This window comes from Molossus molossus, unplaced genomic scaffold (genome assembly GCF_014108415.1).
Source record: "Molossus molossus isolate mMolMol1 unplaced genomic scaffold, mMolMol1.p scaffold_m16_p_13, whole genome shotgun sequence".
NCBI classification, from domain to species: Eukaryota; Metazoa; Chordata; class Mammalia; order Chiroptera; family Molossidae; genus Molossus; species Molossus molossus.
Genome location: NW_023425348.1, coordinates 58,809,057 through 58,823,074, shown reverse-complemented (window position 1 = coordinate 58,823,074; position 14,018 = coordinate 58,809,057). Strand labels below are relative to the sequence as shown.

The 14,018-nt window shown below is 41.6% G+C and overlaps 1 protein-coding gene across 37 annotated transcripts in view; it reads left to right on the top strand.

Annotated features, from left to right (window-relative positions):
• The window catches only part of SOX6 (SRY-box transcription factor 6), a 509,394-nt gene that overhangs the window by 430,428 nt on the left and 64,948 nt on the right, over positions 1-14,018 (top strand). For 29 of the 37 annotated variants that reach the window (XM_036260192.1, XM_036260193.1, XM_036260194.1 and 26 more), the window contains 2 exons: positions 2,013-2,238; positions 5,059-5,246. The exons of 2 other annotated variants lie outside the window; for them this stretch is intronic. In XM_036260192.1, coding sequence (XP_036116085.1) covers positions 2,013-2,238; positions 5,059-5,246 — 414 coding nt within the window. Of the gene's footprint in view, positions 1-2,012; positions 2,239-5,058; positions 5,247-13,483; positions 13,571-13,712; positions 13,740-14,018 lie in introns of those variants that run through there. 6 more of the 37 variants (XM_036260188.1, XM_036260202.1, XM_036260207.1 and 3 more) reach the window with 3 other exon arrangements.

The following is a 14,018-nucleotide window of genomic DNA, read 5'->3' as shown; positions in this document are numbered from 1 at the left end:
GAATTTGACTGCCTCACAATGAAACTATCCAGAATGAAATGCACAGAAAAAAGACAGTGCTGTGGGACATCAAGTGGCCTCATCTGTGCAATGAAACCCCACATGGAGAATGAACAGAACACTATATTTAAGAAGTAAAAGCTGACAATTTTTCAAATTTGAGGAAAACTCTGAGCTCGGATATCTAAGAAGCTCAGTGAACCCCCAAATAAAGAAACATGGAGAAAACTAACTAGATACCTAGCAAATGAATCACTATTATTTAGATATGAATAAAAGGAACTAACTAGTCTAAATATTCTTTGAGTTCAGAGCAAAAGGAAGTAAATTGTAATTAAGTATATTGGATAATTTTGATATTCATAATGTATATAACTGTGTTACCTAAGAACCTATCTTATGTCTAGAATTTAATATGTAAAAGAATACTGCAACATAGATGGGTCTGATTACCCATTTTCTACCATGACAAGAACGAAACTAAACAAAAACAAAAACACTGTAGGACATCACTACATCATCGAATGACTAATTGTCTCTGATAAGTATAGTAGTACAGGGCCTGGGGATTTGGAGTCCAATAAACTAGAATCAAAGTTTGTTCCTCTGTGTATAGCTTTGGACAGCGATTTGATCACTCTTACCCATCTTCCTTTGTAAATTTAGAACAATACTGCCCAACCTCATAGATTTATTGATAGTGAAATAAGCCTAATATGTGTGAGAATGTCTATCACAGTGCGTGGTGCATAATGGCTCCTCTGTTGAATGTTATTTTTATTTTTTTCTACTTCTCCTTCCTCAGTAGTATTTTCTGGCATCCCTTTTTGTTGCCTCTTAGCAGTGACCATTAATATTGGGAGAAACCTTAGAGATCAGCTAGGATCAGGCTCTTTATTTTTTTTTTTCTGCAGATGAAGAAATTGAGCCTCGGAGAGGTCACAGGTTTCCCAAGGGAGAGAGTGTTCTGTTTCCACATTCTACTGTGTGTTTTAAACAGTAACATTAAAAACAAGTTCTCTGTGCCTTCTCAGAAGCAAAACAGGAATTAACATTTGCTGACAATTTTATTTTAGAACACAATAACGCAGATCTTAAATCTGAATATTTAAATGAATATGCTCACATTACAAGTAAGTTTTTGCATGATGGAAATGTTGTTACGGGTATTTTATGGCAGGATAAATGAGACAAAATAAAGTCAAGGAGCATAGCTTTCAAACTTCTGGTTAAACTAGAGTTACAAGCAAGATACTTGAATCCTGTGCTCAGTATAGGACAGGCGTCTTAAAATAGACATTCTGTAAATATATGGAGCAAAGATATAAAGAGACATCACTTTAGACATGAAAAATAAATTGCATATAGCATGGTATGTAAAACATAATTATAATGTGTGCTAGCTCTTTGCAAAAATTAATTTTAAACATGAATAGAGACCAGAATATAGACCATGAAGAGTGCCCACGCCCAGAAAGCCACATAGAAGCCATGCTGTGGCATGCGGCTCCCTGGGCAGGGGCCCAGCAGATCTGAAGAAGGCCTTCATGTTTCCATTTTTAAAGTACTTGCAATTGTTTGATTTAAAATATATATTAAAAAATTAGCTGCAGAGCCTATTTATAGTTCCAGGAACTTTTTAGAGAGAATAACACAAAAGCATGACAGAGCTGCTGAAATTTTAAATAATTCTTTGTAAATGCCCTAGGTTAATTTAGATCTCTGAAAACACATTAGGAAATTAAGCTGTAATGTGAGCTAATTCAGATTTTAATTTGGCAAAAAGAATGATCCAACTACACAGTTAATGTAAATAGAAGCATAACACAGGGAAATTAATGAGGTTTCCTTCTGATGAATCTTCAAGGAGGTAGATAATTAGTTTCTTTTGTTATGATTGTAGGAGAACGTGGCATTGTCTCTGAGGTGTAAAATAACTGTGGCTTACTAAGTGATAATGGGCTTCATTTGTCTTTTTCTTTTTAATAATTATTTATGTTAAACTCTTGTAGGATGAAGCAGCAGCACAGCCGCTGAATCTCTCATCCAGACCCAAGACAGCCGAGCCCGTGAAGTCCCCAACCTCTCCCACCCAGAGCCTCTTCCCAGCCAGCAAAACCAGCCCTGTCAACCTGCCCAACAAAAGCAGCATCCCCAGCCCCATCGGAGGAAGCCTGGGAAGGGGATCCTCTTTAGGTAAATGGAAAGGTCAACACCAGGAAGAGACTTATGAATTAGGTAAAAAAACAAGCCAACCTATTGATTAATGACTGATCCTTGTTTCCAAAGTGTTCCTTAGTCCGGGAGCCGGAGGTGGAGGGTGGGGTATTAAAATCTGTTCTACTGAAACATAACCCAATTTGGTGTCTTTTAATATAACCCAATTAGAACTTTTGGGAAAGGCCATCATGTAAATTCTGCTGGGATGGGAATCGTTAGATGATGATGTGTTCCACCCGGCCAATCAGAAACTTGGGAATGTCTGTCTTTGGACAGTGCTTTGCCAGTACAGTAACTCTGGGCAGAGGGAGTGACCATGAACCCTCCGGGGGCCCAGAGGGACCCTGGCCTCAAAGCTGCCTGCCAAAGTCCCAAATTCCTTTGAAATTTTTTCTTTTTAAAATGTAGGTGAATTATACACCTAGTCTATTTGTTTGTATTAAAACAAATGTAAGTGACACATTTCAATGACATAATTTGAAATAAAAGAATGATCCTCCGGCTTCTGAGACGCGCTGACATACTGCCAGCTCTTTCTAAGAACAACCACGCCCCACAGTGAGGAGGATGGAGGGAAAACCTGGCTTTTGGCATCAGCCAAACCTGAACTAAGAGCCTTTACTTATTAGCTATATAATCCCGGGAAAGATATTTAATCTTTTAAAATTCAGTTTCCTAATCTTCGAAAGGGGGATATTATTGCTTAGCTTGTGGGTTGTTATGAGAATTAAAAGAGAAACACTCATATCAAGTGCCTACTGCGGTGTCTGGCACCTTGAAGGCATGAGGCTGAGAGGCCGGGCCGAAGGAAAGCAGCTCATTTACGTGTGCACGTGGCGCGGAGCAAGGCGTGCGTGCCTGTCAGTAGCTGTGCTGCTCTATTGTTACTCTACACTTCAAGCCTCTTAATTGTCAAGTAAAGACACAGAAATTCAAAGGGATTAGGGACTAGCACTAGCATTTCTTCACCATATTACTTTCCTTGTGTTATTGAGTCCTGGAGCCTGAAATGCTTATTATAGTAAATTAAATAATGGGTACATGCAGCCATGTACAGTGTAACATTTTTGCCTATCTTATCACATTTGATTTTTTCCGCAATTATCTCATGAGTTAGGTAGTGTAGTGTTACCACGCTCAGTGTGTGTAGACGGTGGTTCTCGCGGGTAAAATGACTTGGCCAGAGCTCTGGGGCTGTGCAGTCAGCAGGACCGAGACTGGATCCAGGTCCTCTCACCCGCAACCCGGTGCTCCTTTCGTGACCTCACAGCGGGGGTATCTGCTGAATCTAAGTGTGTCTCTGATGGTGAGAGATTAATCTTCCTCACTGAAATTTGCACATTTGGAACCATATAGAAGCCTGTTCTCATTTTGAGTCAGGATGCCTCTTTCGGGGCCCGGAGATGCTCAACTCCAATCAGTGGTTTTGCTGTGGGAGAACTACATGCGTTCCCGTGTGTGAAGGTGATCACTGGAGTGATGGAAGTTGTGAGATGAGAAAAAAGCCAACATAAGTAAACAATCGATCATGAAACGGCCTTCCTGTAATCAGTCCACAGCCAAGTTTAGTTGGGAAAGCATCGGCTTGCTATATTGAGCATCGTGAGGGACAGAGATGACTGTGTCACAGGCCCTGTTTGTATGAAGATTATACTTCAGCAGAGCATATGTCGTAGATCATGAGCTAGAAATGGGCTGAAGTAATGGCTCTCTGCACTGGACAATAGATTTTTTTTTTCCTGTATCAGAAAAGTTCCAGAGCAAAAGATATGGGTTTCTATATCCTAAAAAGTGACTGACATTTGAAATTTTCCTGTAGATAGCCTTGGGAATATTTTCTAAACTTAAAGGCAGGCACACACACACACACACACACACACACACACACAGTCACATACCAGGATGCAAACAACTGGATGTGAAATCAATCAGCAAGCAATTGTTTTCTTTTTCTCTAGGACTGGAAAAACCTATCTAAAGTATTAATGTTAGCATATAGTATAATGCAAGAAGTGAAGGAAAATTAGTCAGTTTAATTTTGAATTTTCCCCCACTGTGTTGCATGGAACATAATGAAAGTAAATATTTATTGTCACTTTATTTGAAGCTTTGTACTTACGTGGAAACCATCCCCACTCATACAGCCTCGCCGTCAGGCAGGCGGGAAGCTGAGAGCCGTGGGTGTTCGGGGTGGGGGCAGGGTAAGGGTTGTCATTCTCCTGGTAAATACTGAGGCAGCGTGATGAGTAGAATGCTTCATTAACCAGCCAGTGACTGGGGAAAGGAGAGTGTGGTGTGTTCCTTCCCGCCCCCTCTCCTGCAGTGGATATGTGAATACACAGATACAGATGTCACTAAAGTACACATGTAGCCTTGCAGAGTTTTTTCTGCTAGGCCAGAAACAGCTTTTCTAAATTGGCGCGCCAAATATAATGAGCAGCCTGAACAGATATCTCTGTTCCCCTCCCCACCCCCTGCTCTCCCGCGACTGTCCCACTAATTGTTAGCTACAGCAAGAACAGATAAATAAATACACACGATTGGAATCCAGGAACCTTCATGTGTGAGGTGGGTAGACAGCCCAGATAAACTGGAGTGCTTGGGTATCTTCCAAGAGCTAAAAAACAAAGCAAAACAAAACAGAAAACCAAGTCCAACAACAACAAAACGGCACAGCGTCTTTGCCTGGCTTTCCGGGCCCTGTGCACACAGTGCGGGTTTCTTAGCGGCAATGCCCTTCCTTGCCTGGGGGATGCGGGTTCTACACGGGAGCCCAGAGCAGCACTTCGGAAGGACTGTCACCTCACAAGCCTCTGATAATGTACCCTGTGTGTGCAGATATCCTGTCCAGTCTCAACTCCCCCGCCCTGTTTGGGGATCAGGACACCGTGATGAAAGCCATTCAGGAGGCTCGGAAGATGCGAGAGCAGATCCAGCGGGAGCAACAGCAGCAGCAGCCACATGGTGTTGACGGGAAACTGTCCTCCATGAATAACATGGGGCTAAACAACTGCAGGAGTGAAAAGGTAAACCGTGCTTCCCTCCCTCACGCCCCGCTGGCTCCTTCTCATCCGGCTCTGTCCCAGCTCGCACGCACCTACCCGCAGCCAGAGATGTGCGCCTCTCGCTCCAGGGGCCTTGTAGCACATTAAGTGTTCCTGCTGAGGAACAAACCGCCCTTCCCCACTGGCGTGGGCTGCCTCCCAGGCACCTGACCTGCCTGCCTGCTGGTGTCTCCTGTCCCATTCCAAAAGATTTAGAAAGAACTTATAATAAAGGGGACATGTGAGGTTATTAGAATAAGAATAGAATACCAGAATGTTTAAAACGAAGGAAGAAGCCTATATGGTCATGATGAGAGCTAATAAATTACTATGACTCACCCCTGGATTTCGTACTAAGCTTCCTATCAGCCAGAGCAAAAAATAAAACAAAGCAGCTTACAGAATGCATTTGTTGATAGCTTTTTTGGGTTTTTTTTTTTTTTTTTTTTTTTTTTTGGTTCAACAAATATTTATCAAGTGCTTATTCTATAATAGAGACTGTTTTAGGCAGTGAAGATACAACAGTAAACAAATCACATAAAAATCCCTTCTCTCCTAGAGCTGATATTGTAATAGGGGAACACAGACGGCCACAAAATAAACATTAAATATATAATATAATGTCAGTAATATCAAGAGGTGAATAAATACCATGAGAAAAACAGAAGCAAGTTCAGGGAATGGAGTCATGGGGTTGCTCCTGTAGACAGGGAGGTAAGGACTCTGAGAAAACCACACTGAGCAGAGACACGAATGAAGTCACGGTGCAGATGGGCCAAGAAGAGGTGGGAGACGCGCATCCAGCAGTGGGAACCACATGCGTGAAGCCCCTGAGCGCGTGAGACCACCCAGAAGGCCAGTGTGGCGAGCCCTGTGTGAGAGAAGGGTGGGACAGAGTGGGTTAGGACTTGTCGGTCCTGGACAGACTTTGCAGTTTACTCTGTGATGGGAACCCCTAGACAGATTTTGTCCAGAGCATTGACATGATATGATTTACCTATAGAAAGATCATTCTGTCTAATGTGTGAGAATGGATTGTAGGAGGAATGGAAACAGAGACAGTTACGAGGCTTTTGTAGTACACGAGGCGAAAAACTCTGATTATCGGATGAATGAGTGACCCTTGCCATTCCTGGGCTTATTGCTGCATCACTCCAATTTCTGCCTCCCTCTTCACCTGGTGGTCTTCTGTGTCCTTGTGTCTCCAACTCTCCCACTTCTGAGGACATCAGTCTTTCTAAGGACTCAGGGTCCATCCTAATCCAGGATGAACTTATTTTATGACTTGAATATATCTTTTTGGGGGGCAAAAGTCAATCAATTAGTGTGATACGGAGCCATTGCTTATGTTGAATTAACCTCTCATTCTTGATTGATCTATACACTTTAGTCTCCCCAGGAGATAGCTGGGGTGCAGGGGGCTGGAGAGGGGCTGGAGGGGACGGACCTCTCACAGCACATCTGTGACCAAAGCCCCCACCCAGATTACGAAGCTCAGCTCTGAAAGTGTTAACATCCTAAACCTTAATAAAGAATTCGACTTTACTCTCAGTTCTCATGGCATTGAGTTGCTAAGGTTAACATTAAGTATATGTGTGTGTGTGTATATATGTGTGTGTGTGTATATATGTGTGTGTCTATACACACACACACACTTAATGTTATATGTGTGTATGTGTGTGTGTGTGTGTGTACTATTTAAAATTAATCATTATTGGATGCCTGCCTTGATTGATCCTCTTGGCAGAAGGCTAAGCCATGGACTTGTATATATTTGGTATACTGGGACTTGTCAGGTACATGCCAGTCACTGGATCTCCTCAGTCAGGTGCCTCATTCTCCACTGTGTGCTCCATCCTTGGCAGCAGGCTTACAGGGAAGAGCGCTTCTTGTTTTAAAAAATATGTTTTTATTAATTTTTTAGAGCTAGAAGAAGGCGAAAGGGAGAGAGGGAGAGATAGAAACATTGATGTGACAAAGAAACACCAATTGGTTGCCTCCTGAAAGCCCCCTACTCGGGATTGTGCCTGCAACATGGACATGTATCCTGATGGGGAATCGAACCAGGACCTCTCAGTCCTGGGATGATGCTCAATCCACAGAGCCACACTGGCAGGTGGCAAAGCCCTTCTTTAAAAGCTGCCTGAATGATGGTCAGGGCAAGCAAGCAAGCAAGCAAGAAAGAAAGAAAGGCCTTGTCCCCAAATCTCTTCTACCTCCCTGATGTTACAGAATAACACAGAGTCATTCTTTTGACCTAAGATACTGTCTTCTGCTCAGTGAGAACACCATGAAATAATAACATGGTTTAGCCCTGGCCGGTTTGGCTCAGCGGTTAGAGCGTTGGCCCACTGACCAGAGAGTCCTAGGTTCAATTCCTTCTAAGGGCACGTACCTCAGTTGCAGTTTGTCCCTGGCCCCAGTTGAGGTTATGTGGGTGGCAACCAGTCGATGTGTCTCTCTCACATGGATGTTTCTCTCTCTCTCTTGCCCCCTCTCTCCCTCCCACTCTATCTGAAGATAAACACAAAAATGTACTCAGGTGAGGATTAAAAAATAAATAAATAAAATAAAATAACATGGTTTAACCTTAATGGAAATAACGTCATAGGATCTTTTGGGGGACCTGGGTTGGTAAAGGCATTTTGGCGTAGGGCTACTGAGTGGGAAGTTGGGTTAGAAAGAAGAGAATGGGTTTATGCAACATGGAGCCTCTCCTACTTCACAATTTTGTCACAGGTTAATCCTAAAATTAATTTGAGAAACATGTCAGTGATTTGTTTAATTGAGTCTTTTTATTTATTAGTTTTCAAATGAAGTAATATATGCTTACTGAAAATTCTGGTAATACAGAAAGATATATGGTGAAAAGCTAATTACCCTCCTCACCCCATTAACTACCATTAATGATTAAAAATTTTTCTTTGAGTAGTAACAACCATTAGTGATTCAGAAATTTTCTTTGCATATATGAGAACGTGTTAATGAGTTTAAAAATATATATTCTCACTTAGAATAGTCACTGGGGTCTCACCAACTGTGTGATATTTGGAAGTTGATTAACCTCTCTGAATCTCAGTTTCTTCATCTATAATATAAGGGTAGTAGTAATCTGGATTACAATAACATAAGCTTATATGAATATACCCAGTGTAGCTCCTGGTACAGAGTAGGAACTTTCTTATTTTATGTTTCCATGCCTTTTTTTAAAATTGCATTTATTGGGGTGACATTGGTTCACCAAACCATACAGGTATACAACTCAATAAAGCATCATCTGCACACTGCATCGTGTGCCCACCTCTCCAAAGTCTCTTGCCATCCCCATTTCCCCCCCTTTGCCCGCCTCCACCTACCCCCTGACCCTCCGTTCTCTCTGGCTGTCACCACACTGTTGTTTGTGTCTATATGTTATGTATATATGTTTTTTGGTTAATCCCTTCACCTTCTTTCATCCAGTCCTCCATCCCCCCTCCCTGCTGACAGCTGTCAGTCTTTTCCATGTATCCTTTTTAAACTAAAGCATGGCTATCTTTTAATATTGGAACAAATATGCTACATTGTTACAGATAGGAGATTCTGACACAATAATGGGAGGGTCATTAGAGGAAGCAGTATTTTTTTTACATGTTGGCATATTGACCAACTCACATACTTAAACTTCTTTCCTACTGAGTTGATACACAAAGTTAGAAACTTCAGATTTATTAGATCAGATCAGGGTTTCTCATCTTGGCATTATTTGCATTTTTGCCCTGGTAAATCACTGTCCTGGGGGCACTAATTTGGACTCTATTCATTAGATGTCAGCAGCAACCCCCTTTTTGTGACAACCAATGTGTCTCCAGACATTGCCAAATGTCCTCTACTGGGGGAGGGAAGACAACATTACCCCTAGTTGAAAACCATTGGGCTAAATAAAATATATTTAGAATTAATACATTTCAGAAACTACATTCCACTAAAATATATTTTATTTAAATAGCCATACTATGGTTAAATTGTGAAAAATAATTTGCCTTTGATTCATGTCATGAATGAAATAATTCTTTAAAAAAAATGCACAATTCTTTCTTTGGAATATTAACATAGAGACGATTTAAAATAGAATGTGTACATTGGCCATCTCCTTCTGAAGGGGACGAGAAGCACCTTCAGTCCGCCTGCAGCGCCCGGCCCTGCAGTGACGCCCGACGCACTGCGCAGGCTCAGCGTGCAGATCCACGTGCTCCGAGCCGAGCAGCGAGCCGGCCGGGACGCACCCTGCTTCCAGCGCGCATCTCTGTCTGTCCGACACTGTGACCTGAGATTATTCCATCTGTATCATCAACTGGGGTTGAAGTTCAAAGTTAAAACACAATTAACCTCAAACACAGGTCAATTTTAAGTATTTCTCACCGACTTTTCTTAATTCGTTTTGGAGGAAGATGAAATAAGGTTCTGAAATAATAACAACTTACTTCGCATTGGAAGATAAGGGAGATGAGAGGTTAGGTTTAAGTCAAATCCAAACCTGACCTAAAACATATCACACTGAATATAACTGAGCCTCTGAGAGAAAGCAGCAAAGCGGTCTCTACAGAACCAGAAAACCCTAGTGTCCCAGTTAAGGGGAGTTGTCTCAGTAGATGGCTTTACTGGATGGGTTTGGAGCACTGGAAAAGTCCATTATATTCAGGGGTGTGTTCACAAGCTCTGCTTAACATGCGTCTCCCTCTCCAGTAGTGTCCGCCACTCTTTTGAACATACAGTATGTATGTTTGTAGGCTTTGTTTAGTTTCTAGAGTCGGTATCTATTCTTGCCTATCAGGTTAGTCACAGCCAGAAGAATAAACTTAGAGCAACATTAAAGGACTCCTGTGATGGTAGCTTTGGCATTTTTATAATCAAAATGTCCATCTTAATTTTATGAGATTCCGTAGGACCCTACTTTGTCTTCTGAGGATCAGATCTTCTGAGGTCAAAAAGATAAATATATAATGTGAAATAAGATTGATAAAATGGACTGTGACAAACTCAGTTTAACTATCTTCAAAACTGTCCACTTTGGAATTATCTGTTTCCTGAAAAAAAAAGGAGGGAGAGCTATAAATTAGATTTATGAATTTGTTCTCGTAAGCTGTAATGCAGTTTTAGAAACTTTTTCACAGTGTTGCTGTCATAAAACCTTATAATTTATTAAGCATACCTGATTACTCTCTCATTTGGACATCCTTACGAAGAGGTGTGTCACAGACCTGAGAAGCAGACGATGAGAGACATGAGCCAGCAGGGTTATTGGGGAGTTCTCTTTCTGATTGCCTTCTGTGGAAGGGGGAGGACAAAAGCAAGACAGGGCTGCAGTGCGGTCTCAACCCAGACCTCAGCCACCCCCCAGGAAGCTTGGAGGCTGCCATGGCCATTCAGAATTGCCCCGAGTGGAGGGGGGTGAGCTTTTACACACTGTGCCAGCTGGTTTGTGGATGGCCACTATTTTGGGAAGGGGACATTTTCTTGGGTGAGGTGACACTCTTCAGCCAAACAGCTGAGGACAAGCTACTAACAGCATTTTTTTTGCAGCTGAAGGAATAAATCTTTCGGTCCTAAAGGAAAAATCTGGACAGTGCATAGCAGTGTCCACTGTAGTGTTTGTGTGACCATCAGTAACATTAGGAGTATGTAAAACATGCTTTGTATGTACATGAATATGGGCAAGGATTTACTACATAGGCTTAGAGGTGCTTGTGTCTTTTTAACACATATGGAATCGTATATATGTTTGTATGAATACATGTCTACCCATGGTGCATTTCACTTTATTGGGTAAATCCCTATTTTGGTGCTTTAAAATGAAACGTTGTTAACTTGGTCAGCCAGAACGGCACCAACGGAGTTGTTCTGGTTGGCTGTGTCACAAGATATTTAGGGTCTGTTAAATATATAGATTGTAGGGACAATAGCCTGTAACGGCACCTTAGGAGCTGTTATGCTCCATCATTTCAACATAGCTTCTGTTCATGGATTGTGAGAGTCTGGCCAGCAGAAGTCTAAGTTACCGTCCTGGCTTTTAGCTTTCCACATCAAGGACACCAGCCCTCTCTAACCCTTAGTACCAGTACAGTTAGATTGTAGTATAGGCTAATTGCTTACCAAATTTTGTAGTTTTGACATCTCTAAAATGAAGAGCGTTTTAGTCATAACCATACACAGCTGAATTGCAAATGGGATGCTTCTAAATGTTCCTAGAGGTAAGAAAGAAGAGAGGCAGGCAGGTTGGGCCTTCTTAGTACTGAAGGGTGTTCTGTAACTTTTCTACCTTCTTAATGTTTGGACGCTGACTTAGTGATTGGTTAGAGCACTTTCCTTCAGAGGTCTTATGCAACTTGGGAATGTGGTTATTTTGCTCATTTGAATGATCTTGGGGAGCCAATAGACTGATTTCCTACTGATCAGAGCCACTCATGAGCAGGCAGATTACACATCCATATACATGTCGCCTGAACTGCTGTCCCCATCCTCGATGGAGAGTCTCTTAAGAAAAATGCTTGACCTCATTAGGTATCAAAGTGAGCTGCCATGGACACTATTATCATACTCTGCCTGCCTCTGAAGTATATTTGTGGGATTAAAACTGCACAGTGAAAGAATTGGATGGGACATTACATTTGACCTGGTCCAATTGCTTCAATTCACAGATGGGAAGACTGAGGACTAGAGAAAGAAAATTACTGACCTTTGGTCACATAGTGGGTTCATGGCAGAGCAGAAATTAAGTCTCAGATTTTCTAATTCGTAGTCAATGATATTTCTATTTCTATAATAGTAGCAGATTAATTTACTGGTTCTCTATGAGATCTTTAAGCCTGTTACATACGAAAGTACTTGCATTGGCAATCTCAACCCTTTGATGGAATAAGACAGGGTAAAAATAAACAAAAACCATGAAGCAGAAAAGCACTGAGCTCCCTGCCTCCTGTGCACTTGTCACCATCTGTCGGGTGGGACAGTCTCCCCTGCCCTGATGTCAGTTGGTTCTGGCTGTGGAAAGATACCAGTCAGGACCCAGAAGGTTGAATGATGTGGACAAAGAGGCAGAGGTGGTGGCTAGACCAGAGCAGTGTTAGAATTAGAGGCCATGGGTTTTGGAGTCGATTCATCCTGGGCCTCAGTGTCTAGGGTTGATCTGGGAAGTAGCCTGTGCTATTTTCTAACTGTTATTTATGTAAGTTACTTAATCTCTGTGACTCTCAGTGAGCTTATCTATAAAATAGAGAATCGTCCTTTTCTTGAAGGATTGAGTTTTTTAAATTCTCGACCGAGGAAATTTTCCATTTTTGTTCAGAGAGAGTGGGACAGAGGGAGAGAGATGGAGGGAGAGAGAAACATCGACACGAGAAGGCACATTGACTGGCTGCCTCCCGCATGACCCCGACTGGGGCTGGGGACACACCACTGAGGTCCATGTCCTTAATTGGGATTGCACCCACGACTCTTTCGGTCCATGGGCCGCCGCTCTAACCGCTGAGCCAAACTGGCCAGGGCTGAAAGGTTGAGGAAAAACATATCTGGAGTACATACCTGATATATTGTTAATATTAAATCCTTTTTCTCTTTAAGACTTCAGACAGGTTGTCAAATCTGTTGTTAATTTTGTTAATTTTTTACTCATTGATACTTTCCAATGATGAATGGGTTAACCTGCTACTTCTTGGGGCCAAAATATCTTAAGCTAGATTAGAAGGTTAGTAAGAAGCTAATAGACACCTTCTGACAAAATCAAGATATGCATTTTTCATTTTTATTTTTTCGAATAATGTGTATACACTAGCTACTTGCTAGGATCCGGCCACAGCCAACATGATAATGTTCAAATTTGATTACATTATTGTGCTAGGGAGGCTTTGTCCCTACTAATGTAATATATGCTTTAATATATTTCCAGAAAAATCAGAGTTTCAATCTATGATTTTTTAAAAATACTTAACCTGATTTTTGATAACCATATGAATTTCTCATGCCAAAATGATGCTTTTTCAATCAAGTGAATGAGAAAATAATAATCCAATCACTGAAGCACCATGTAAACTTGTTCCTATTTACTCAAAAACTAACATGTTCATTTTTTTTTACAAGTGTAAATTTTTGCTCCTCACCCATAGTTTTCAAAAATGCGTATCAGAATCTTACTTCAGCATTACATTGATGTACTAATACTGCCCCCTTTTATTGGCAATGAAAAGCGTGCTGGACGTCTTGGGCTTCACACTGCCGGCTGCCACAGCTCCGTGATATTTATACAGTGGATTCGATAGTCATTGTTGCGTGACAGGGTAAGTTCAGACAGAAGATCGATATCGCCTTACAACAGGAAGTGAAAGGGAACTGTAAGCACGTGATTTAGCAAAGTGTGTTCAGAATCACCGCGTGTCTTACATAACACACTGACTAGTGCGATTTTGTCGTTTCCAGAGGAGTACATAGTATCGGTTCATCAGGAAGGCTGCTTTTGTGCACACTTGACCAACGTCCTCAGCTGTAGAGCTTCTTTCCGTGTTAACCTGCTCCCCAGATAACAGCACCTTGTCCTGTGAGGGGTGCGGACACATCAGACATTTTATGGTAAAGGGGAAATTGTAATTTTAACATCCTTGTTTGCAAAGCAGAGCAGTACTTGGTTTTTAAAAAACATGTCACATCGTGACAAAGAATATTTTTGTAGTGCTTCTGTAAACAAAAATATGATCACATATATCATCTCTTTTGAACCTTTCCAAA